Here is an 18,454-nt window from a genome sequence, read left to right as displayed (position 1 = left end):
ATAATTGAGATGGTCAGTTATTCTGTTGTTTTTGTAATACCCATTCAAGAATTTTTGCGTTACATATCGTTGGAAACAAATATTCATAAATATGTAAATAAAAAAATTAAGCAAAAAGGTAACTCTATACCCGAATAGAAAGGAAAAAAGAAAATTGTGTATATGAATAGAAAGAAAAGCAAATATACACATTACGATGAATTTGTCGCGGTATTAATTTTATAGACACAGCCGTGAAGTTTTATGATCACACCGTGCATGTAAAGAGACTCTCGTGATTTTACGGTACTCGAATCAATTACGTTCTATATGTAACTATTAAAACTGTCGTATCACAATAACACGTTTCAAGGAGAGTCTTCGAACTCTGTTTATTACATATTACAGTGTTAACTGGCATGAGAATCACTCGGTTAAGTATGTCAATGTTACAACGATAATGCAGCGAGCAGAAACCATACACGTCGTTTTAATCGTACAGGTTAATCACCTCAAAATTGAATATCAGTCTTCTACTTCTCATTAGATAGATAATCGTCATTGTTCAAGGATCCTCGAATCGTAACAATAGCGTTTTATGCATAATTCATGACATGTTGAATCGATTTTATTCCAATTTTTTCATCTTGTCATCCTCATTAACTATTCACGAAATTGTATCTGTTTAAGATTCGATAGAGATTTGCATAATACTTGTATTTACTATATGCATATGCATATGTATATATGATACATGATTGTAGGTATGACATATGTTTAACACTGATATGTTGTTTGTTAAAGAGAAAAATTTTAGATTTTTTGAAAATTCATCCTTAAATGACCATCATTCATTGAAACAGATGATTACAAATGTTCAATAAATTATTATTATTATTTAACAGATATAAATAGGTATTATTTAATTTATATAATATTTAAGTAATATTATTTACTATTCTTGACTACTTCTATTTACTAATCTTTATTACTTTTCTTTCCTATTATCTACTACAATATTTTTAATAGATATTTATTCTTAATTATCATAAGATATTTAAATTATCTTTTAATCGAATTAAATTTATAATGTTAATAAGATATTAATATTAAAAAAAATATTAAGTAATAAATATTATAACAAACTAAATAACGAATAGAAATAAATTAATTTTAATAAACTGCCTTAACTTTTACATTCGCGGATAAACTTATAGATGGTCAATAGACTTTTGGAATCGTACACACTGAATTGTTCTAAGATCGAATGATCGAAACGGTACAATCTATCAGATAATCTTTTCATGAGCTACAAGGACGTGACAATAACCTTAGAATCACGAAAAAAATGACCTCCGGGAAAGTTTTTTGTCATCATGCTTATCTTCCTGATCTATGCAGTTTCATCCGAAAAAACAGGAATTTTGAATTTCCAAAAGTAACAAAAGAATTAAAATATTCTTATTTATAAATCCTAAATTCCAAGTCTTTCAGCTTCTTCGTCAAAACTTTACTTTTTCCAATATTAAAATAATAGAACGTCAAAGAGCAATGGTATAGAGGATAATAGAATACAAAAGAAATGAAATCGAATAAGAGAACTGTATAGAGCTAAGAAAAATCTCCAAATATACCTGCGTGTATATTATGCATATCATGTATCGTTTATAATTATTTTAAGTATACATATGCATACTTATATAATATTTATAATTATCATTATTCAAGCGATACCGTTTTTATACGTTAATCTTTTGCTATTTTTTGCATATGTGAATCTTTATCAGAACAATAAAAACTGTTTTTATTTATCTCGAATCTAAATTACTCGAGCAATATCCATAGACTTTTGAAGTCGTTCGAATAATTATGAGTAATAGTGTAATTATATAGGTATTATTTCTGCATTTGTATTTATATCTGTGTTATTACTGTTCTGGATACTAATGAGGTAGGAGTAGTTAATATTGAAGAAACAAATTGTCTATTGAAACATGCCTGGTATTATCACATTCCTATGATAATAATTATTAATTATCTTTAGTCATTCCTAGAGTGATTAGATTTTATTTATGCTACATTCACGATTAACTTTAAAATATTTCTCAGAATTTTAAAAATCTAATCACTTCCATCTATCCGAGAAAAGAAACTCCTAATTTTAAAGGGTACTAATAAAACCTCTAGCGAAAATTTAAAACGAATATTTTATGACTCCTTAATATCTCTCTGAAAATTAAGGAATCTTTCAATGAAAGAAGAACACGATTGAGCAGTAAGCGAATCAAACATCATAGTAGCTATAACCGAAAGAATAACGTTATTTACAATAATAAAAAATCAAGTACGACCCAACTAAATTAAAAAATTAGTATTATTTTTTAACACTATTTAACCGGTTGACTCTAGAGTAATAAGATATAGATGAATCGATAAAACAGAGCATAAAAGTCAAAGAAATCAAAGAAATCAAAGAAAATAAAATAAATCAGAAAGCAAAGTATAAGAAGAAAGAAATACATTGTAAAACCAAATTTAACAATGTAAACAAATTAATATAAAAGATCATGTTACCCGTAGGACAGTATTTTCGATGGTCACAAATTTTCAGCTCTAAAAGAGTAAGATACAAGTGAACAATAGAAAAGACCTTGGAAATTGAAGATCAAGAGTATCACGTGCTCCCACCATAGGTAAGTACTCTCGCGTACTTACCTGTTCATGCACAGGCTCTGTTGGTGCCCCTTCCTCGATAGTCTACGGAAGGTCCGATCCTTGGACACTTTCTTATAAATGAAGGTTGGCCGCTGTCTCGTTTCTCATTTAACGCTCCATCCCTCGCACTTGGAGGGATCGATCTCCACGTGTACGATCGGACACGCAAAAACATCTTATTGGTTCCTCCGTTTCGCTTAAATGTGTCTGTGCGCCGAATTCTTAGTGATATATTCATTATTTTTCCCCTTCTTTATTCTCGAACCTCGTACGGGTAACCAATACTGAAAAACGAGCAAAACAAATAGGTAAGTAAAGAGCAGTGATGAGCCATCAATTTAACTTATCGTTCAAAAATATCCAAACACTTACTTCCACCCTCGAAGAGGCATAATTTAATCAAAAGATTATAAACAAAATTACGTATAACGATTTTATTTTCATTATTACCACTCATACATTCACGTTAAAAAAAAGAAGTATGTGCATTAGAATAAAGTTAGAATTATCAAACTGCAGAAACCTGTTTTGGTATTTACGAAGTTAAATCTTGAAATAGATTCATTCCTAATGATAAATTATAAAATTTATAAATTATCCGAGTATGGCAAAATTCTAACAGTGGTATCTGATGACAAATTGCGTGTTTTCTGTTAATATACTACTGTTACTAGATAATAAGCACTGCTTTTAGCCATTAATTTGTCATTAACTCATGTATTTTGGTAACTTTCATGAACTGTTATCTCAGATCAACAGAGGTGTTCAGATATTTATGAACGGTATTTTATTACTGTATGTAATAAAGATAAATATTTATAAATTAAAGATAAAAGAAATGATTAATTTTTTATAAAAATTCTGGATGAAATAGATATCGATAATTTTGAACTCTGATATTGATCGAGCGATGAAAATTAATAATAATCGTTAGAAAATTATATCACTTATAAATATCAATCGTCGTGATGGTTGTTGCCTTTTGATAAATGGTCATACAAGCAATTTTGTGATACCACAATTTTTTCGTATCAGGAACGACGTAAAATTAATGAAATGTTTAATGTTAAAAGAAAGATAGTACCATGGAAATTAAGTAGCGAGGTGTGATTTAATTATGTAATTTGATTTAAGTGGAGCAGTGTAGAACTCGTCTTGTTACTTGTTCAACTCTTTTGTAAAGCACAGCTTAATACTGGTTTAGTGTTTTGATAATTAAGCACTTTATAATTGAATGTAAACGATCGTGTTCCGATTAAGTGACTGTGAGTGCAATGACACGTATGAAAATGATTCTTTTCTTCAATGTTGCTGTTTAAACTTAAACATATTACTATTTACAAAAATTCTACCAACTTAAAATGCATCAAAACGCTTTAAGAACACAATAAAAAGTGTTTTAACGAAGAATTGTAATCAATTCTGTTTAATCGAATTCAAATATTTTTCATCTGAACCCATTCGTTAGTGACGTCATATTATAAATCGCACAGAATTCAACCAATTTACAATTCAACGCACAACCTCCGCAACATTATGTAAACTATGTATACGACGACATAAACATGGACACGACCGTTTTGCATTCCGGAACTCATTCCAAATGGCACGACTCACGGATATCTTACGAAAAGCTCCGCATTTCGTGTTTCAGTTTAACTCTGGATCGAGCAATTTACAAGGATATGCCGGGATATTGGTGTGTATACGTGGTGAATGCCTAGTAAATCGAACCGCAGTTTGAATATCGTTTTGCATTATTTGCGCAATGCCTGTTATGAAAGTGTAAACAGATATAACTGGCCACAATTGGTCGGGTGTGATGTCAAAAATCTAACGTATGAATTATATTTCCTGAACGAATACTTGTCAAGAAGAACCTGTTTTGATCGACGAATGTAAATCGATTCAGAGATCAATTAACAATTATTAAAAAATTCAATCTATTAGAATAATTAGAGTGACAAGATCGTTTAAATGTCCTATTTGCATCCAAGTTATTTAAATTTAAATGAATAAATTATATTTCAAGATTCTTGAATGATATTATAAAACATTCAAACTAATAACAACGGCTATTACTTAATAGAGACAAATATTCACTTTTTATTCTTTGTATGTAACAAGGGTTCCTACTGTTCTGGAAAATATTTCTTTTTCTATTTTATCTATTTTGTTATTATAAAATATTCAAATTTAAGTAAATAGTTTTGTAGACATTTACAAATATTTAAATTATTAAAGCGTTCAAACTGCTCAAATCACCCAAAAATTTAAAATTTTCTCTAAATTGAAATATAAAGTTCTGCTACTTACAATTATGTAGCTATATTCTGAAAAATGTTGAAACTATAGCAAGTCTTAACTGCAGTCTCAACATCAAAGGTCAAGATTATTATCGACTTCTATCACAAACTCTATTGGTACTCCTATAAGCATCAATGTGCATTTTTTCTAACTCAAGAATATCAAGATCACACCTTCGTTTGTTGTCAATATACTTGTTAATTCAGTCGATAAATATATATAAACATCTATATGTCATAAGAAGACTAGATATAATAGGTTTATTATTCAACTCATTATGAAGATTGGTGATTTTATATTCCTGAAGGTGTCAGGCGAGGTGACTTAATCAAGAGGGCCCGTTAATCCATGTCCAATCAGTATCCACGCCTGCCGGGTATACGCCCATAAGGCTCATTCAGCCTTCGATTTACCATCGGCCAGTAATTATAGAAAACTACACTGCGCCGTCATCGTAACACTTGCCGTTAATGCTCCCGTTTCTTATCTTACTTGAGTTCCCCTTCACAATGCCAGACTCAGCCCAGAGAAGAAAAAAGTAACTAATACATCCGGTTGCTCGCATTGCAAATCAATTCTACTTCTATCCTCGATTGTGCGTCTTCTCAACGCTTTACGACTATTATAATGACGTTGACTAATTGTACGAGCATGATTCGATAGAACAGAGACAAATGAGTATAGCAGAATGTCGATTATACAGATACCGATTACCCGGATTTCTGATTCACCAACGTGCTTTCGATTATCCAGGCATCCATAAGTTATAGATAGGTCGGAAGATATCTCGGGGTTCGTGTCTCGTCTCTTCATCCTAAAACAATTATTTTTTAGTTAGAAATTAATATCAAACACGGAGTTAAAAATTACATAAAAATTTTAGTTAGATGGTATTTAATTTCAATAAATATAAATACAATCTAACCTATACTTTCAAATAGTATATATATATGTAAAATTTTTTTGCTTTTTCTTCTAATTAGTTTAATAGAAAAAAAAATTATATATAAGGAATAAACATAGTCTTCATTTAATATTGAAGCAAGATAAAGAACGTATTAAATTGCAGAAAAATTAATTAATACATGATTTTATATTGTTACTCGATAGAATACTTTAATTTAGTATAACGCGATTTGTAATTCCGATTTCTTCGTCTAATTATCATCTTGCAAAACACTTGAGTACTTTAACTTTTGGCTACGCAAAATCAATTAGAATTTAACAGTTAAATCAAATTTTCACGGTATACTTCTTAGAAATTACTTATCTCATTTGTACAACAGAAATATTGCACGTAAATATTACGTATAACTAGCAATTATTGATTAAAGCTGCATCGTAAACCTTGAATTTCACGCAATATTAAAAGTATGAATAGAGATTAACTAAATTTACCTCATACATAATTTCCAGTAAATCGACGAACTTCTTTGCTTCTTCGGTAAAAGATGAAAGAAACGCTAAAAGAAAAGAATTTCAGTTAAATCCATGATAAAATAAAATTAATTTACGTTAACTTTACAATCATTCAATTTGTTCGTATTTTCATTAAACAATTACTGGTATGCATGCGATTTGTTCGAGAATTCAAAATGGCAATGGGATAACATCTAGAACGAGTTAATAATATGTGACTATGAAACGTATTAATATATATTGACTGATCGCAATGTTTAGTTGGCGTGAAGTCATAACGTCGTGAATAATGGGATCTTAAGTAAAATAGTAATTATTTTAACCACAAATACACGAGTAATTGAAGAATGAATTATACGCACGTGTATACAGGAATAATTTCATGCAGCATGAGTTACAACCATCTTCACGAAATATCACTGTTTCTTCCACTCGAACTGTTTTTTATTGGTTGCATTGGTTGCTAGTAAATTTTATTCATGAATGTAATATGTCAATTAAAATGAAATTAATCTATAATCTCATTGCAAACAGAAAGAGGAAACATCGAAATATACAACTTCATAAGAATACTAACAATGCTATCCTGTACTAAATTATTACACACGCAAAACGTCATTGGTGTTCGATCGTTTCGTATATCACCTAACAAATTTCTCTATGTAATACAAACAATTTTTAAGGATTTTGTGAACGAGAGAATCGTGAGCAAATAGACACAAGTCAATTTTCGATAAACCGCAAAAATAAATCTTAAATATACCAAATCTATCAAAAAGTAATTGCTAGGCTATGTAACGAAAAATGCGTCATATTTTCGTATAATACGCAACACGTGTTTTATCACTACACTGTCGTATTCTATTACGATTCTATCGTACGATATCAACAAATGTACTTACACCAATTACTAGTGTTTTCTTTTTCGCTGAAATTGAGACACTGATTAATTATCTTACGAATAAATAAAAGCTACAATTACAAGGGGTTATTCACATTACACAGCACGTTGATTCTGACAGATTCATAGGTGGCACTCGTCACACGGTTCTTTCTCCTCCCCCCCCCCCCCCTGCTCAACATATTGCGCAAGAAACAATTATAGTTTGATAGAGATTCTATTATACATATTATATTTCTACTAGTATTATTATTTATTATTATAATAATTATTATGTAAATTAGAAATAAATTCGAGTTTACACTATGTGTTTATGTATAATATATCTAATATGTATATATCTATTTACGTGAATTGGCGGGAATGATTTTCATTGGACGATGTATTGCGCAGAAGCAGTAGTAGTTAGAAAAAGGCGCGCCTAGTGTTTGAAGTTTAAAATAATTATTTCCATGAACCGTTCTTGCTTAAGAACCTTACTTTTAATAATTACGCACGTTTACTGATAGGTATCAAAATGTACACATATAAAAAAAATATCTGTAATTTTCTTGATTTTTATACATTAAAGCAATACACTGTTGTCATGAAAATGTCATTTAATGGTAATCTACGTCATTCATTCAATGTCAGTGTCTTTTTTCATGAATCCCAAGAACGCTTCGTACGTAAATTTCTTTTTAAACGATGGCAACGATTCATTCGATATGATTGTAGCACAAACAACGTATACAATACAATTTTAATTGCACACCTTAGTCGTTACTTTATACATTTGTTCAAGAAACTTGGCTCAAGGTTTCTCGTGGGTGGAGTTGTTGAAAAAAAATAGCACTAATGACTAACGAAACTTGATCTGGAGAATATACTGATTGTCATTTGCATATTGAGTAATGTCATATGACATATATATTGGAGAGCATATGCTGTGTAATTAACCATACTTTTGCGTATTTTATACTTCCTTCTTACTGTTTTCATATTCGTTTTGTATCGGCTGTGTTTCACATCAAGTATATTTTAATTACATTTTTATATTCCATCATTACCAAATTAAGATTATTCTCCCTTTTTTTATTAGTTGACTATTGGAGGCTTGATTTTGGAGATCTAAAATAAAGTAACAGAAATGATTATTCTGTTAAAGAATCGAGGAATGGAATATTCTCACATATTTGCATAAATTATTTCAATAATACATTTCTACGACAGATATGAGACATTTTTATCGAGGATGTATTACAATCATTAATACTTGAGTGTTTCGAAGAGGTATGCGCAAAAATAACTAATTTTCGAACAAATGAAAAGAAACTAATATTTATAGATATTACGATGATTTTGTAAGAAACGTAATATAAATTTAATTTGAGAAAGGTAAACGAGTATGCAAATAATTTGTAGATACAGTTACCGAAGTGTTTAATTGATTGGTTAATACTTAATTATAATACGATGCAAATTTAAGAACAACAAATCCAGTTCTTTTTTGAAAGAAAAAGGAAGAAATTGTATATGGTCATGATTAGATGTGCGAAAGCTACAGCAATTTAATAGACAAACGTTTTACTCATTGTATTCATTTTTAGTTTCAAAATATCTTAAAACATTAATATTGTACATCTTAAATTATATATTATGATTTTCAATATTTTGACTCTTACAACCATACTAATATTCACTGAAATATTAGATTGAGACACTTTGGAACATTCCATACTCGATCAAGAGAAAAATATCTGTAAATTCGAGATAGAAGGGCAAAACAATTTTAAGGAAAAAATTCACTGCACTCTTTTACCAATCTGGTTTCTCTGTTATCACGAATAATGGAATTAACATTATTAAAACGATAACTTTCGTTACGTCTCAATGATTTTGGCTCAAGGTGACCAAGTTGCATGGTGTATGCGTTAGAAGCCTACAGACATGTGAATTGGCTTTTCTACCGAACATTTACCATTCAATCCTACGTAATAATCAGTACTCGTTCTTTGTGTCCTTTTAGGGTAAAAAGAGCTAAATAATCAAGCATAATGCTAACATTGCCATAAATTGCAACGAACAGAAGTAATGATTATAGTGACGGGTAAAATTCATTTATTTCCAACAGACTGCGTTCTTAGTAACAAAAAATGCAAATGTAACGTAGTAATCGATGTGTTTTTGCGGGTACAAGGCGTTTTATTGGTTGGTAATTAGGCGAACGATGATAAAATGACGTAAGAAGTGAAATATCAGATCATTTTTTTTATATAAGGTGTGTGATAGATAATAATTGTAATGCTTGCTGATTGGCAGGAGCAAAGAAGGAAGTACAAACAGAAATGCTAAAAAAAAGCTTCAACATATAGAAAAGAATAAAGATAAAATTTTAGATAACTTAAAAAAGAAAATTAGTCTAAGGACTAAAATTAAAATGGTTAATATCCGAGCGAATAATATTTTAGCTACTTTGGATATCTCAAGTTTACTATTTTATTGCGACATTTATACATCTTGCATAAGAAGTAGTATTTAGTACCTTTACTCTACGCAATTATTTATATAGGAACTAGTGTAAATGCAAACTATACAAGCCTTGAATAAATAATCCTGATTAATACAGGTAGAATGTAAATAGTTGTGCCATGTGTAGGCATACTGTATCTAATTTGCGAAGTTTGCGAATACTAGAATTACTCTACTAATTTCAGATCTGGTTAAAGATCAAAGAATGTTTCATTACTATTACATATCTCTCAAAGAAATAATTATTACAATAATATGTAATTCCCTTGATCATAATACGAAGAAAATATTAATTTTGTAATTTTGTAGTTGGAATAATTAATTATTTGAAAGAAAGAAAAAGGTGAATTTTACCATTAATCAAAAACAAATATTTTGGACTATTTTATATATTGATTTCAATTTAATTAATTAAATTCAATATTATAAATATTTCTTCTCTTTCAATTTCGTTTTTAAATTTGCATGCAGCAACTATCATTCCTTTTTCCTCACATCCCCATATTAAGTCAAATTTACACAATTACAATACGCCTACTGTATCTAATTTTCCACAGACTAATTATCAACTGAAAGAAACACATTCTTATCTGTATTTTTAAGTTTTTATTCCTTGCAGAAATCTTACCTATAATTTATAGTATACCGATACGAAACTGCAATCGATATTAGGCATGCATATGCAATAAAATAACGATCCTCCGATTGGTGGAATACAAAGTATTCAGCGATACCATCGGCAAACGTACATTTACGATGGTGTAAATGTTAAGAAATATGTAAACGGCGAGGAAATCATTTTTGCAGTAATCAACGCAAAATTGTAGGTACCGATGCATTACGTAAGCCATATTTAACGATAAACTATTAACTCGTTCTATGGATAAAAAGTCATCAAATGACCGATTATTAAATTATTAACAAGATAAATTCTATCACTACGTCATATGGATTGAAATAGAATTATAGCTTGATTACAAACTTTTGACATCCTCTATTATGTGAAATATTTAATACAATATCCAATCATTCAGGATAATAAAATAAAATTAAGATGTTACCACGGAACACTGTTTTAAGAAACAAAGGGATGTAAAAGAACTTCTTCTAACTTCATCTACAACTAATGAAAAAATTGTCTCGTAACTCTGAATAAAAGAGGCTATAACTTAATTTTTCCTTCCCCAGGGCACAATGCTGAACACAGTGGTTCAGAAATTGCAATTCTTGTACAAGCCATATGCGTTGGCCATTGTTTCAGTTGGATACGTACTTGGAGAGCTAGGTCATTATTTAATTGGTAAGCGATGCATTCAGTTCCGCGCATTATACTTCCTCTTCCTTAACACGCCTCTTAATTATCTTCGTAAACTCGTCTACTCGACTAATTAGTCGCGACAGAACTTTTAAATCGTTCTCCTCTAATCTTTTCCTCCTTTTTTGTTTCAAATAAGACTTGCATGTTCTGTAAAATTAATCAACTGTAAAAAAGTTGATTCGTCGCATCGAAGTCTTCCAAGACTCTGTCATCATTGATATAAAATTTTCTTGTCAATTATCGTTATTAACATAACGTTGACATAATTGGAGAAATCAAATTTATCTGCCTGTACTTGGTTTATATCGTTTCTTGAATTTATTCGGAAAAATATCAAGTAGCATAGACTATCTTTCCGAATTTTTATAAATTGATTTTATAGATCGAAATTAAATGTAAGTTAATAACGATAATATAAACCATCTTCATATTTGCGAATTATCTTCTCAATTATGAGCTTCCTATTTTCAATTTGCTTCCAATTAATATCCCTGTTATGAGAATTCCATAATCACGTGTTCGCGCAATTATGGAATACGTGTCGTCAATGTAATGTTTTTACACGCATTTTCAAGGTGTCACAAGCAAGGCGACAGCGGAGGATTTGCACTATGGTGATATTTCCTGCCAATTAAACTCGACCACGTTATCGATCGTAGAACTACCAATCCAGTGCGAGGTAGCCAAGAATGAAAGTTTGTAAGTTTTTTCCATTTTTTTCAAATTTATCTGAATCATCGATCAATTTTTGTTCTTGATCATCGTGTCGATTAGCACTAAGTATACGCTATAATGATATTCAAATATCCCACATTATTGCCTTCGTTTTTTGCTATGTAAACACGTGTAGTCTGCAAATATTAAATAATTATATAATAAAAAATTATATAAGTATAATTATTTAACTATATTTTTCCCTTCGTTTGGATCAATAAAACCCCGATTTTTATAATCAATGTTACATCATGATCTTCATGTATACTTAACGAGGCTGGCTAAGTGCACTGCCTTGAACAGAAAATGAACTAAATCCCGATGCATCGTTCAAAGCTACTCGGTTGTCCAATTTACGCGTCTTATACAGAACTTACAACTTGTTAGTTAGATCATACGTGCTTTTACCATTAGTGTGCATGCATTCGAGTGCATTCGTGAACTCGTGTATCCGCCTCGACCTGATCGAATTAGAATCGGTCATTGGAATGTATCCTATTTCACAGTTGTGTGTCCCTGGAACTGAACGGATCCCGCTACTGCGAATGGAACTACAATGGCCTTGGTCTCGACTATCAAATCCTGGCAGGGCCGAGCTTCATCGCGGTATTCACCATCGTTGGCGTTGCTCTGGGCGTTGCAGCTGACAAGTATAACAGGTATATGTCATCATGAACAGAAAGAATCAGGGACTCGAAAAGAAGCGGAGTAGGTGACAATATCTATAGCCTGAGAAATGCTTGGGATGGCTTAAGCTTTGATCGAAGAATCTCTATACTTCCAAAAGCTACAACACATTAATCTGCGTTCTCACGGAGGCTTAGAGATATTGATAAGATTCTATAGACAAATATGAGTTTAAAGGCTGATACAGATTTAGAGATACTGTCTGCAGACAATTTGCGTGCATTGTTCCTGGATTCTTTATGCGAATTGTTCTATCAAATGCCATGTACTGGAATATGGTTTGCATTCATATATATCTCGCACAGGAGACCATTCTATAGAAATCTTTTTAATCAGAAGGATTGTAAATAAACGAGTGTCTGCGTGTAATGTCTGTAGGTTTATAGGCAATGGTAGACTTGCGTTAGTGTTTTTATCGAGTTCCATAAATTGTTATTAATTTTAAGACGAGACGATACATAGCACATGACTGATCGATAGACTATGATAATCGACAGAGGAAGAAATTTATGTTGGACAAGTAAAGCATTTTTTGTTGCACCAAGCGCATGCAAGAAAGGAACAAAGTATCAAGGACTGAATGCAAATACTGTTTTTTGTCTAATTAGATATTTAAATATCAACTGTACTCGAATTATAGCGAGCTATATCGAACGCTCAGATCGCTGGAAAATATACCTAACGTTAAAATTTTCTTCTGACGAAGGTGCACAGGAATTTATGCAAACTAGCAGGCAAAGCTATGCACATCTACTCCAGATGAATTATCACGAAAGTTTTCTTTTAAAATTTCGCGATGATATTTGCGTGTGAATCAGATGCATATCCTAAAACTACCAATTGTTCAGGCTTAAGATATACACAGGGAACACGTTAAATTATTTTTCTATGCAGTCACGCGACACGTGCCGTTCCAGTAAATATATCAATGTTGTCACAACCAGTTTCGTCATTAGCCTTCCTATACTTAACACTCTAGGTGTGGATATAGCTGTTACTACTACTGTTACCGTTTACGAGGAAAAGTAATTCAACATAATATACCGTTAAGTTAATGATAGGTGAATTATTATGCAATTGTTTTTTACTTGCTATTCGATGAAGATTCTTAGAATAAGAATGAACCGTAACGTTGAGCGAAGGAATTAGACTGAGCATCCTTTTCAGAAACAAATTAGCGTCGTTAAATCACTGGCTTGTAATCGAAATTGATTTTTTGAGATTTTAATTATACCGAGTGATCGTGTTAATTCAATTCGAGCGGAAATTTGAAAGTACTAGGCTAAGAGGATGCAAGGAAACAAGTTTAACGGTGAAAAAATATCGATGATAGATATGAGCATTCATTCAGCATCGTTTCATTACTTCCTGTACGCTAAGTCATACCTGTATCATACATGTATTTTTAGATTTATAGCATGATAATAACGTTTTAAGACACGAAGAAGCAACTCATAATTAATAAATTAATTCACGCGATAAGAATCTACGTATCAAAGAGTTATAGAACTGGGATATCTGTACTAGACATTAGAAAATTAGACGTACAGGCTTCAAATACCTAGGCTAGACCCTTGAAATCTAGGTACTTTGAAATTAAGCACTCGGCGTCTAAATACCTAGGATAAAGGCATCCATAAACTAAGAGCATAAGACCTAGGTAACTAGCCTGTAAACTAAATAACCGAGATCTAGGTAGCTTAAACACTTAATACGCAGGCGATTGTGAGCTAAACATTTAAAATCTGAGTCTTGAGACTAAGCGTCTAAAACTATGGTATCTAGAAATTAAGCTTCTGAAGTCTAAGAACCTCTACTTACCGAGGGCACAGACTATGTCCCGAATAACTGATATTTAAACTGTTTCACTTTTGATATTTCATATGAAATACTTGGCATAATTATTAAGTAAGAAGTAATATAAAATTTGTTTTCACTTTCAGAGTGAGGCTATTAACCGTTTGCACGTTGATATTCAGTATCGCGATCATTCTAATGGGAGCAGTTAAAGAATACTGGCAACTAGTCATTCTACGTATGGTTTTAGCAGCAGGGTAAGTTAGATATAACTGCTCCTAATTTTTAACTATTAAAAACGAGATTTTGTAAAGAATAAACAATCTACAGGGAGGCTGGATGCAATCCTTTGGCTACGGGTTTGTTGTCTGACTGGTTTCCAGAGAAACAACGAGGTCTTGTTATGTCCATTTTCAATTGGGGTATCTATGGTGGTTACGGTATTGCATTTCCTGTTGGTCGTTATATTCCGGTATCGAATATTGCAAATCTGGTAAGTATAATTTAAAAAGAAAATGAAAATAATTCTACATACTTCCATTCCTCCTTCTTTATTTCGTCTTTATGGGAGGAATTTATTTCTACGTTTACTAAATACTAATTACGTTAAAATGAAAGATTAACTCTTCTAACTTAGGAGTAATTCATAAAAGTTTGAGGAAAATTTACACAAGTTAATTATAACTCCTAATAATAAGGAATGCTATACATACTCTTAGTAAAACCAATTAAGAAAAGATTAAGAAATCTCGTTTGAGCAGAAGACAATACAGAAACATGCTTCTTACTTTTAGCACCAAGCTTTAAAGTACCAAGTCTTAGTCGTGGATAATATATTTAAATGAATATATTAAATATTTATAGAACAACATTATAGCACAGGGCAAAAATGATCGATGAAATATATCTAATTGACCTATCCAACTGCTCTCTCATTTGTTCTCTTTTCTATCATACATCACATAAATATACACAGTCTATACTATGCTTCATTTATTACACGCATACTCGATCCACTCATTCTTTCTTATGGACGTCACTTATTTTTATATCAATGCATACATATATTAAAAATCTATGTCAACCATTACCACACTAAGATCTCTTCTTTTCCCTTAAATTGAAATCTACTTTATTTCTTACAAAACGACATAAATACCAGAGAAAGAAACTGCTCAGCTAATAAATATAAAAATTAAGAGAACTCTAAGCTGGATTAGGTTTCTTCTCTGCCGAAGATTAAATGGATTAATAGAATAAATGCTGTGGGTAGATAATGAAGAAGAAGCAATTAGTAAACGGATTAAATAATACGATTGCTCGAAGCAGTCGAGCGTTAATTGAAAGGTTTTGGATACTTTTCGTGGGTTGAATCATGTGATCTTTTTTCTTCATTTTAGCGTGAAGATTACTTCATTCATACTTGATAGGTTTTCTATTAGTTCTATTGTATATATCTTATGGAATAAAACAAAGGACACCATGTTGAGTACATAGGTAGAATGTAAAAAATTCGATCAGCAGTCAATGTATAAACTAATATAAAATTTTAATGAATTATGATACTTAGAATGTTTAGACACCTGTTACCTACCTATTTAATGCAATATTAAATATTTTCTGTCGAATTAATAATAATAAGGAATTATCTGGACAGGGTTGGAGGGCATGCTACTATGGAGCTGGTATAATTGGATTGATCATTGCCGCTCTTACTTTTACGCTTTCTGAACCGGAAAGAAAGACAATCGGCGAGGAGGAAACAACTGCTAAGGGAAAGAAAATACCCGTTTGGAAAGTGATCCTACAACCGAGGATTATACTATTATGCCTGGCAGCCAGCATCAGACATTGCGGTAAAAGGCAATATCTTGACGCAAAGGATTGAAAAATACATTCTAAGGGTATATTTTAGCATCCACCTGTCTGGTTTATTCCAGCAAAATTTCTAATTGTTCCAAGAAATGTTTATTTGCAATTCTTTCTAACATCACTGAAATTTAACGAATTTTTACATACGCTATATCCTTTATGTTTAAATTCGTAAAGTCTATTCGAATATTTTTATTTGATATTTTATACATTTGTAATTTTTATTCCTTTCATTGTCTCGCGAAAAAGCACGAAACATTAACGTATTACGAATTTTGATATTCATTTAATATAAAAATCCTTAATCCTTTATCTCATATCATAACAGTGTATCTCCAATTCTTTTAAAAATTCTTATTTTATATTCTTTTAACATTTCAGTCCACTTTTCTTCGATGTTGTTACATCAAAATTTAAATCCAGTTTAAACACTATCTTCGGCAGAAAGTATCTATTCAAAAACTTTTCTTCTATTAAAAGAGCAAAGAAATGTCTTAAGATGCTAATTTATAACAATTCATTCGATACTGATGAGAACATTGCTAATCTTCTTTAATTAGTTAAAATAATTTCCTTTTCTTCCAGGTGGTATGTGTTTTGCCTACAATTGCGATCTCTATTACAGAGATTACTTCCCCGATTACGATCTAGGTTGGTGGCTGTTCGCGGTGACTATAGTGATCGGTAGCATCGGTGTTGTGGTCGGTGGGGTAGTTAGCGATAAATTTGTTGCGAAAATGGGTATTAGATCAAGAGTGGCTGTTTTAGCCATCAGTCAAATAATAGCAACACCGTTTGCCTTTGGTTCCGTATATTTCAACCCCTTATGGGCCATTATCACTCTTGGAATTTCTTACTTTTTTGGTAAGTATGTTTAACGTTATACGTACAAGCTATATTTCGTACCCTTTAATTTATTGTACTAAACTATATCAATAGATATAGATAAATATTCGATACTTATTTAAAAGCAAACCTTATATAATAAAACTACTGTTTCAACAAGTGAAAAATAACGTATCAATGAAAGGAAAGGATAAATTATATTATTCTATGTTATTCTATTTTTTATCCTTTCTTCTTCTTTTTAAAGAGAAAGCACGTTTCTTATGTGTATATCAACATTCACACGTACCTTATCCTCATTGCAGCCGAAATGTGGTTCGGAATCGTGTTTGCGGTAGTCGTAGAAATAGTTCCTCTGCATCTTAGATCGACAACTATTGGTGCCTTCCTGTTCGTCATGAACAACATCGGGGGAAATCTGCCGATATTGGTTGAACCAACTAGAAGGGCTATTGGTTTCCGAGGATCTCTTTATATTTTTTACGCTGGTTTTTATGGTCTCAGTAAGTATTCCAATAATCGTAAAATCCAATATTCGGCATGAAAATGTTACGTTGATCGATGAATAATAATTTACGTCAAACTATATTTCTAATCGAAAATCGAGCAGGTTTTAATCCATCTCTTTTATCGATATTCCAATTTTTCACGAATTAATTAAAATTGTTGCTTCTAGGTTCTATCATGTTCTTCTTCACTATGTTCTTGATGGATGGAGCCAGTAAGCCGGAAGCAAAAATGGAAATTAACAACAAACCAGAATTCGGATATGATAATAAGACGTTCACTAATGATAATGGACGAGTGTCGACATTAGAATTTCCAAGATTATATCCACAACCACCACATCGATTCGAAAATTCTAGGTTATAGAAGAACATAGTTCTGAATGATCCGTTGTAAATATCCATTGATAGAAATCCTTGTGAATAATGTGCAAAATAAAATGACACGGTAGAAATATGATCAATTTTAACTATTCTAGCGAAGTATTAGATTGAATGGAATATTCAATTTTAGTCGAAATTAAATTCGTAGCTTGGTTGAAATGTTCATTCTTCGTTGATGTGTCAGAAAGAAAATAGTTCCATGTTTTTATAATAATTTTCTAGTTTTAGGTCTTACGAATATTAAAATGACGTTTTATTTAATACCGTTGGTCGTGAGTATTGTAGTTGTAGAATTGTTTCTTTGATAAAACATAAGCCAATAGGTGAATTTTATATGTCACTATATTATTAAAAACAACCTGTTTATATACATGTGTTTACGCGTCTGCACAGGTAGACAAAAATACATGTTCGAACACATACACATGACGCACCAGTTGTGTAATTATGCGATACATAATAGATATTGAGATTCATCATCAAATCACTTCATCTATG

The 18,454-nt window shown here is 31.3% G+C and overlaps 2 protein-coding genes across 3 annotated transcripts; one reads left to right on the top strand and one right to left on the bottom strand.

Moving 5' to 3' along the window:
* The first annotated feature begins 2,728 nt into the window (after positions 1 to 2,728).
* Positions 2,729 to 18,015, top strand: LOC108553710 (putative metabolite transport protein HI_1104). 2 transcript variants are annotated; one of them, XM_017908729.1, is made up of 11 exons: positions 2,729 to 3,002; positions 4,349 to 4,393; positions 11,021 to 11,132; positions 11,726 to 11,849; positions 12,371 to 12,523; positions 14,495 to 14,605; positions 14,679 to 14,841; positions 16,006 to 16,204; positions 16,806 to 17,084; positions 17,372 to 17,569; positions 17,743 to 18,015. In XM_017908729.1, exons 3-11 carry the CDS (start codon positions 11,027 to 11,029, stop codon positions 17,937 to 17,939), a joined length of 1,530 nt encoding a protein of 509 aa, XP_017764218.1. In that variant the 5' UTR covers positions 2,729 to 3,002; positions 4,349 to 4,393; positions 11,021 to 11,026; the 3' UTR covers positions 17,940 to 18,015. The 2 variants fall into 2 exon arrangements, with proteins under 2 accessions (XP_017764218.1, XP_017764217.1); XM_017908728.1 differs by lacking the exon at positions 4,349 to 4,393 and having other exon boundaries at positions 2,730 to 3,002.
* LOC108553711 (uncharacterized) lies at positions 5,314 to 6,457 on the bottom strand. The gene is made up of 2 exons (XM_017908730.1): positions 6,400 to 6,457; positions 5,314 to 5,815 (listed from the first exon to the last, which is right to left on the bottom strand). Exons 1-2 carry the CDS (start codon positions 6,402 to 6,404, stop codon positions 5,506 to 5,508), a joined length of 315 nt encoding a protein of 104 aa, XP_017764219.1. The 5' UTR covers positions 6,405 to 6,457; the 3' UTR covers positions 5,314 to 5,505.
* Positions 18,016 to 18,454: the final 439 nt, after the last annotated feature.

The sequence above is a fragment of the Eufriesea mexicana genome, unplaced genomic scaffold, assembly GCF_001483705.2.
Source record: "Eufriesea mexicana isolate 0111107269 unplaced genomic scaffold, ASM148370v2 scaffold12690, whole genome shotgun sequence".
In the NCBI taxonomy this organism is placed as follows: Eukaryota; Metazoa; Arthropoda; class Insecta; order Hymenoptera; family Apidae; genus Eufriesea; species Eufriesea mexicana.
The sequence above is the reverse complement of the archived record's forward strand: the minus strand, read 5'-3'. Positions and strand labels throughout refer to the sequence as shown.

Bases quoted from the DNA above. Each gene is read 5' to 3' on its own strand.
- LOC108553710 (XM_017908729.1), top strand. From the start codon at position 11,027: ATGCTGAACACAGTGGTTCAGAAATTGCAATTCTTGTACAAGCCATAT. The intron at 14,606-14,678 runs GTAAGTTAGATA...AACAATCTACAG, and splicing joins CGTATGGTTTTAGCAGCAGG to GGAGGCTGGATGCAATCCTT. The intron at 16,205-16,805 runs GTAAAAGGCAAT...CTTTTCTTCCAG, and splicing joins AGCCAGCATCAGACATTGCG to GTGGTATGTGTTTTGCCTAC.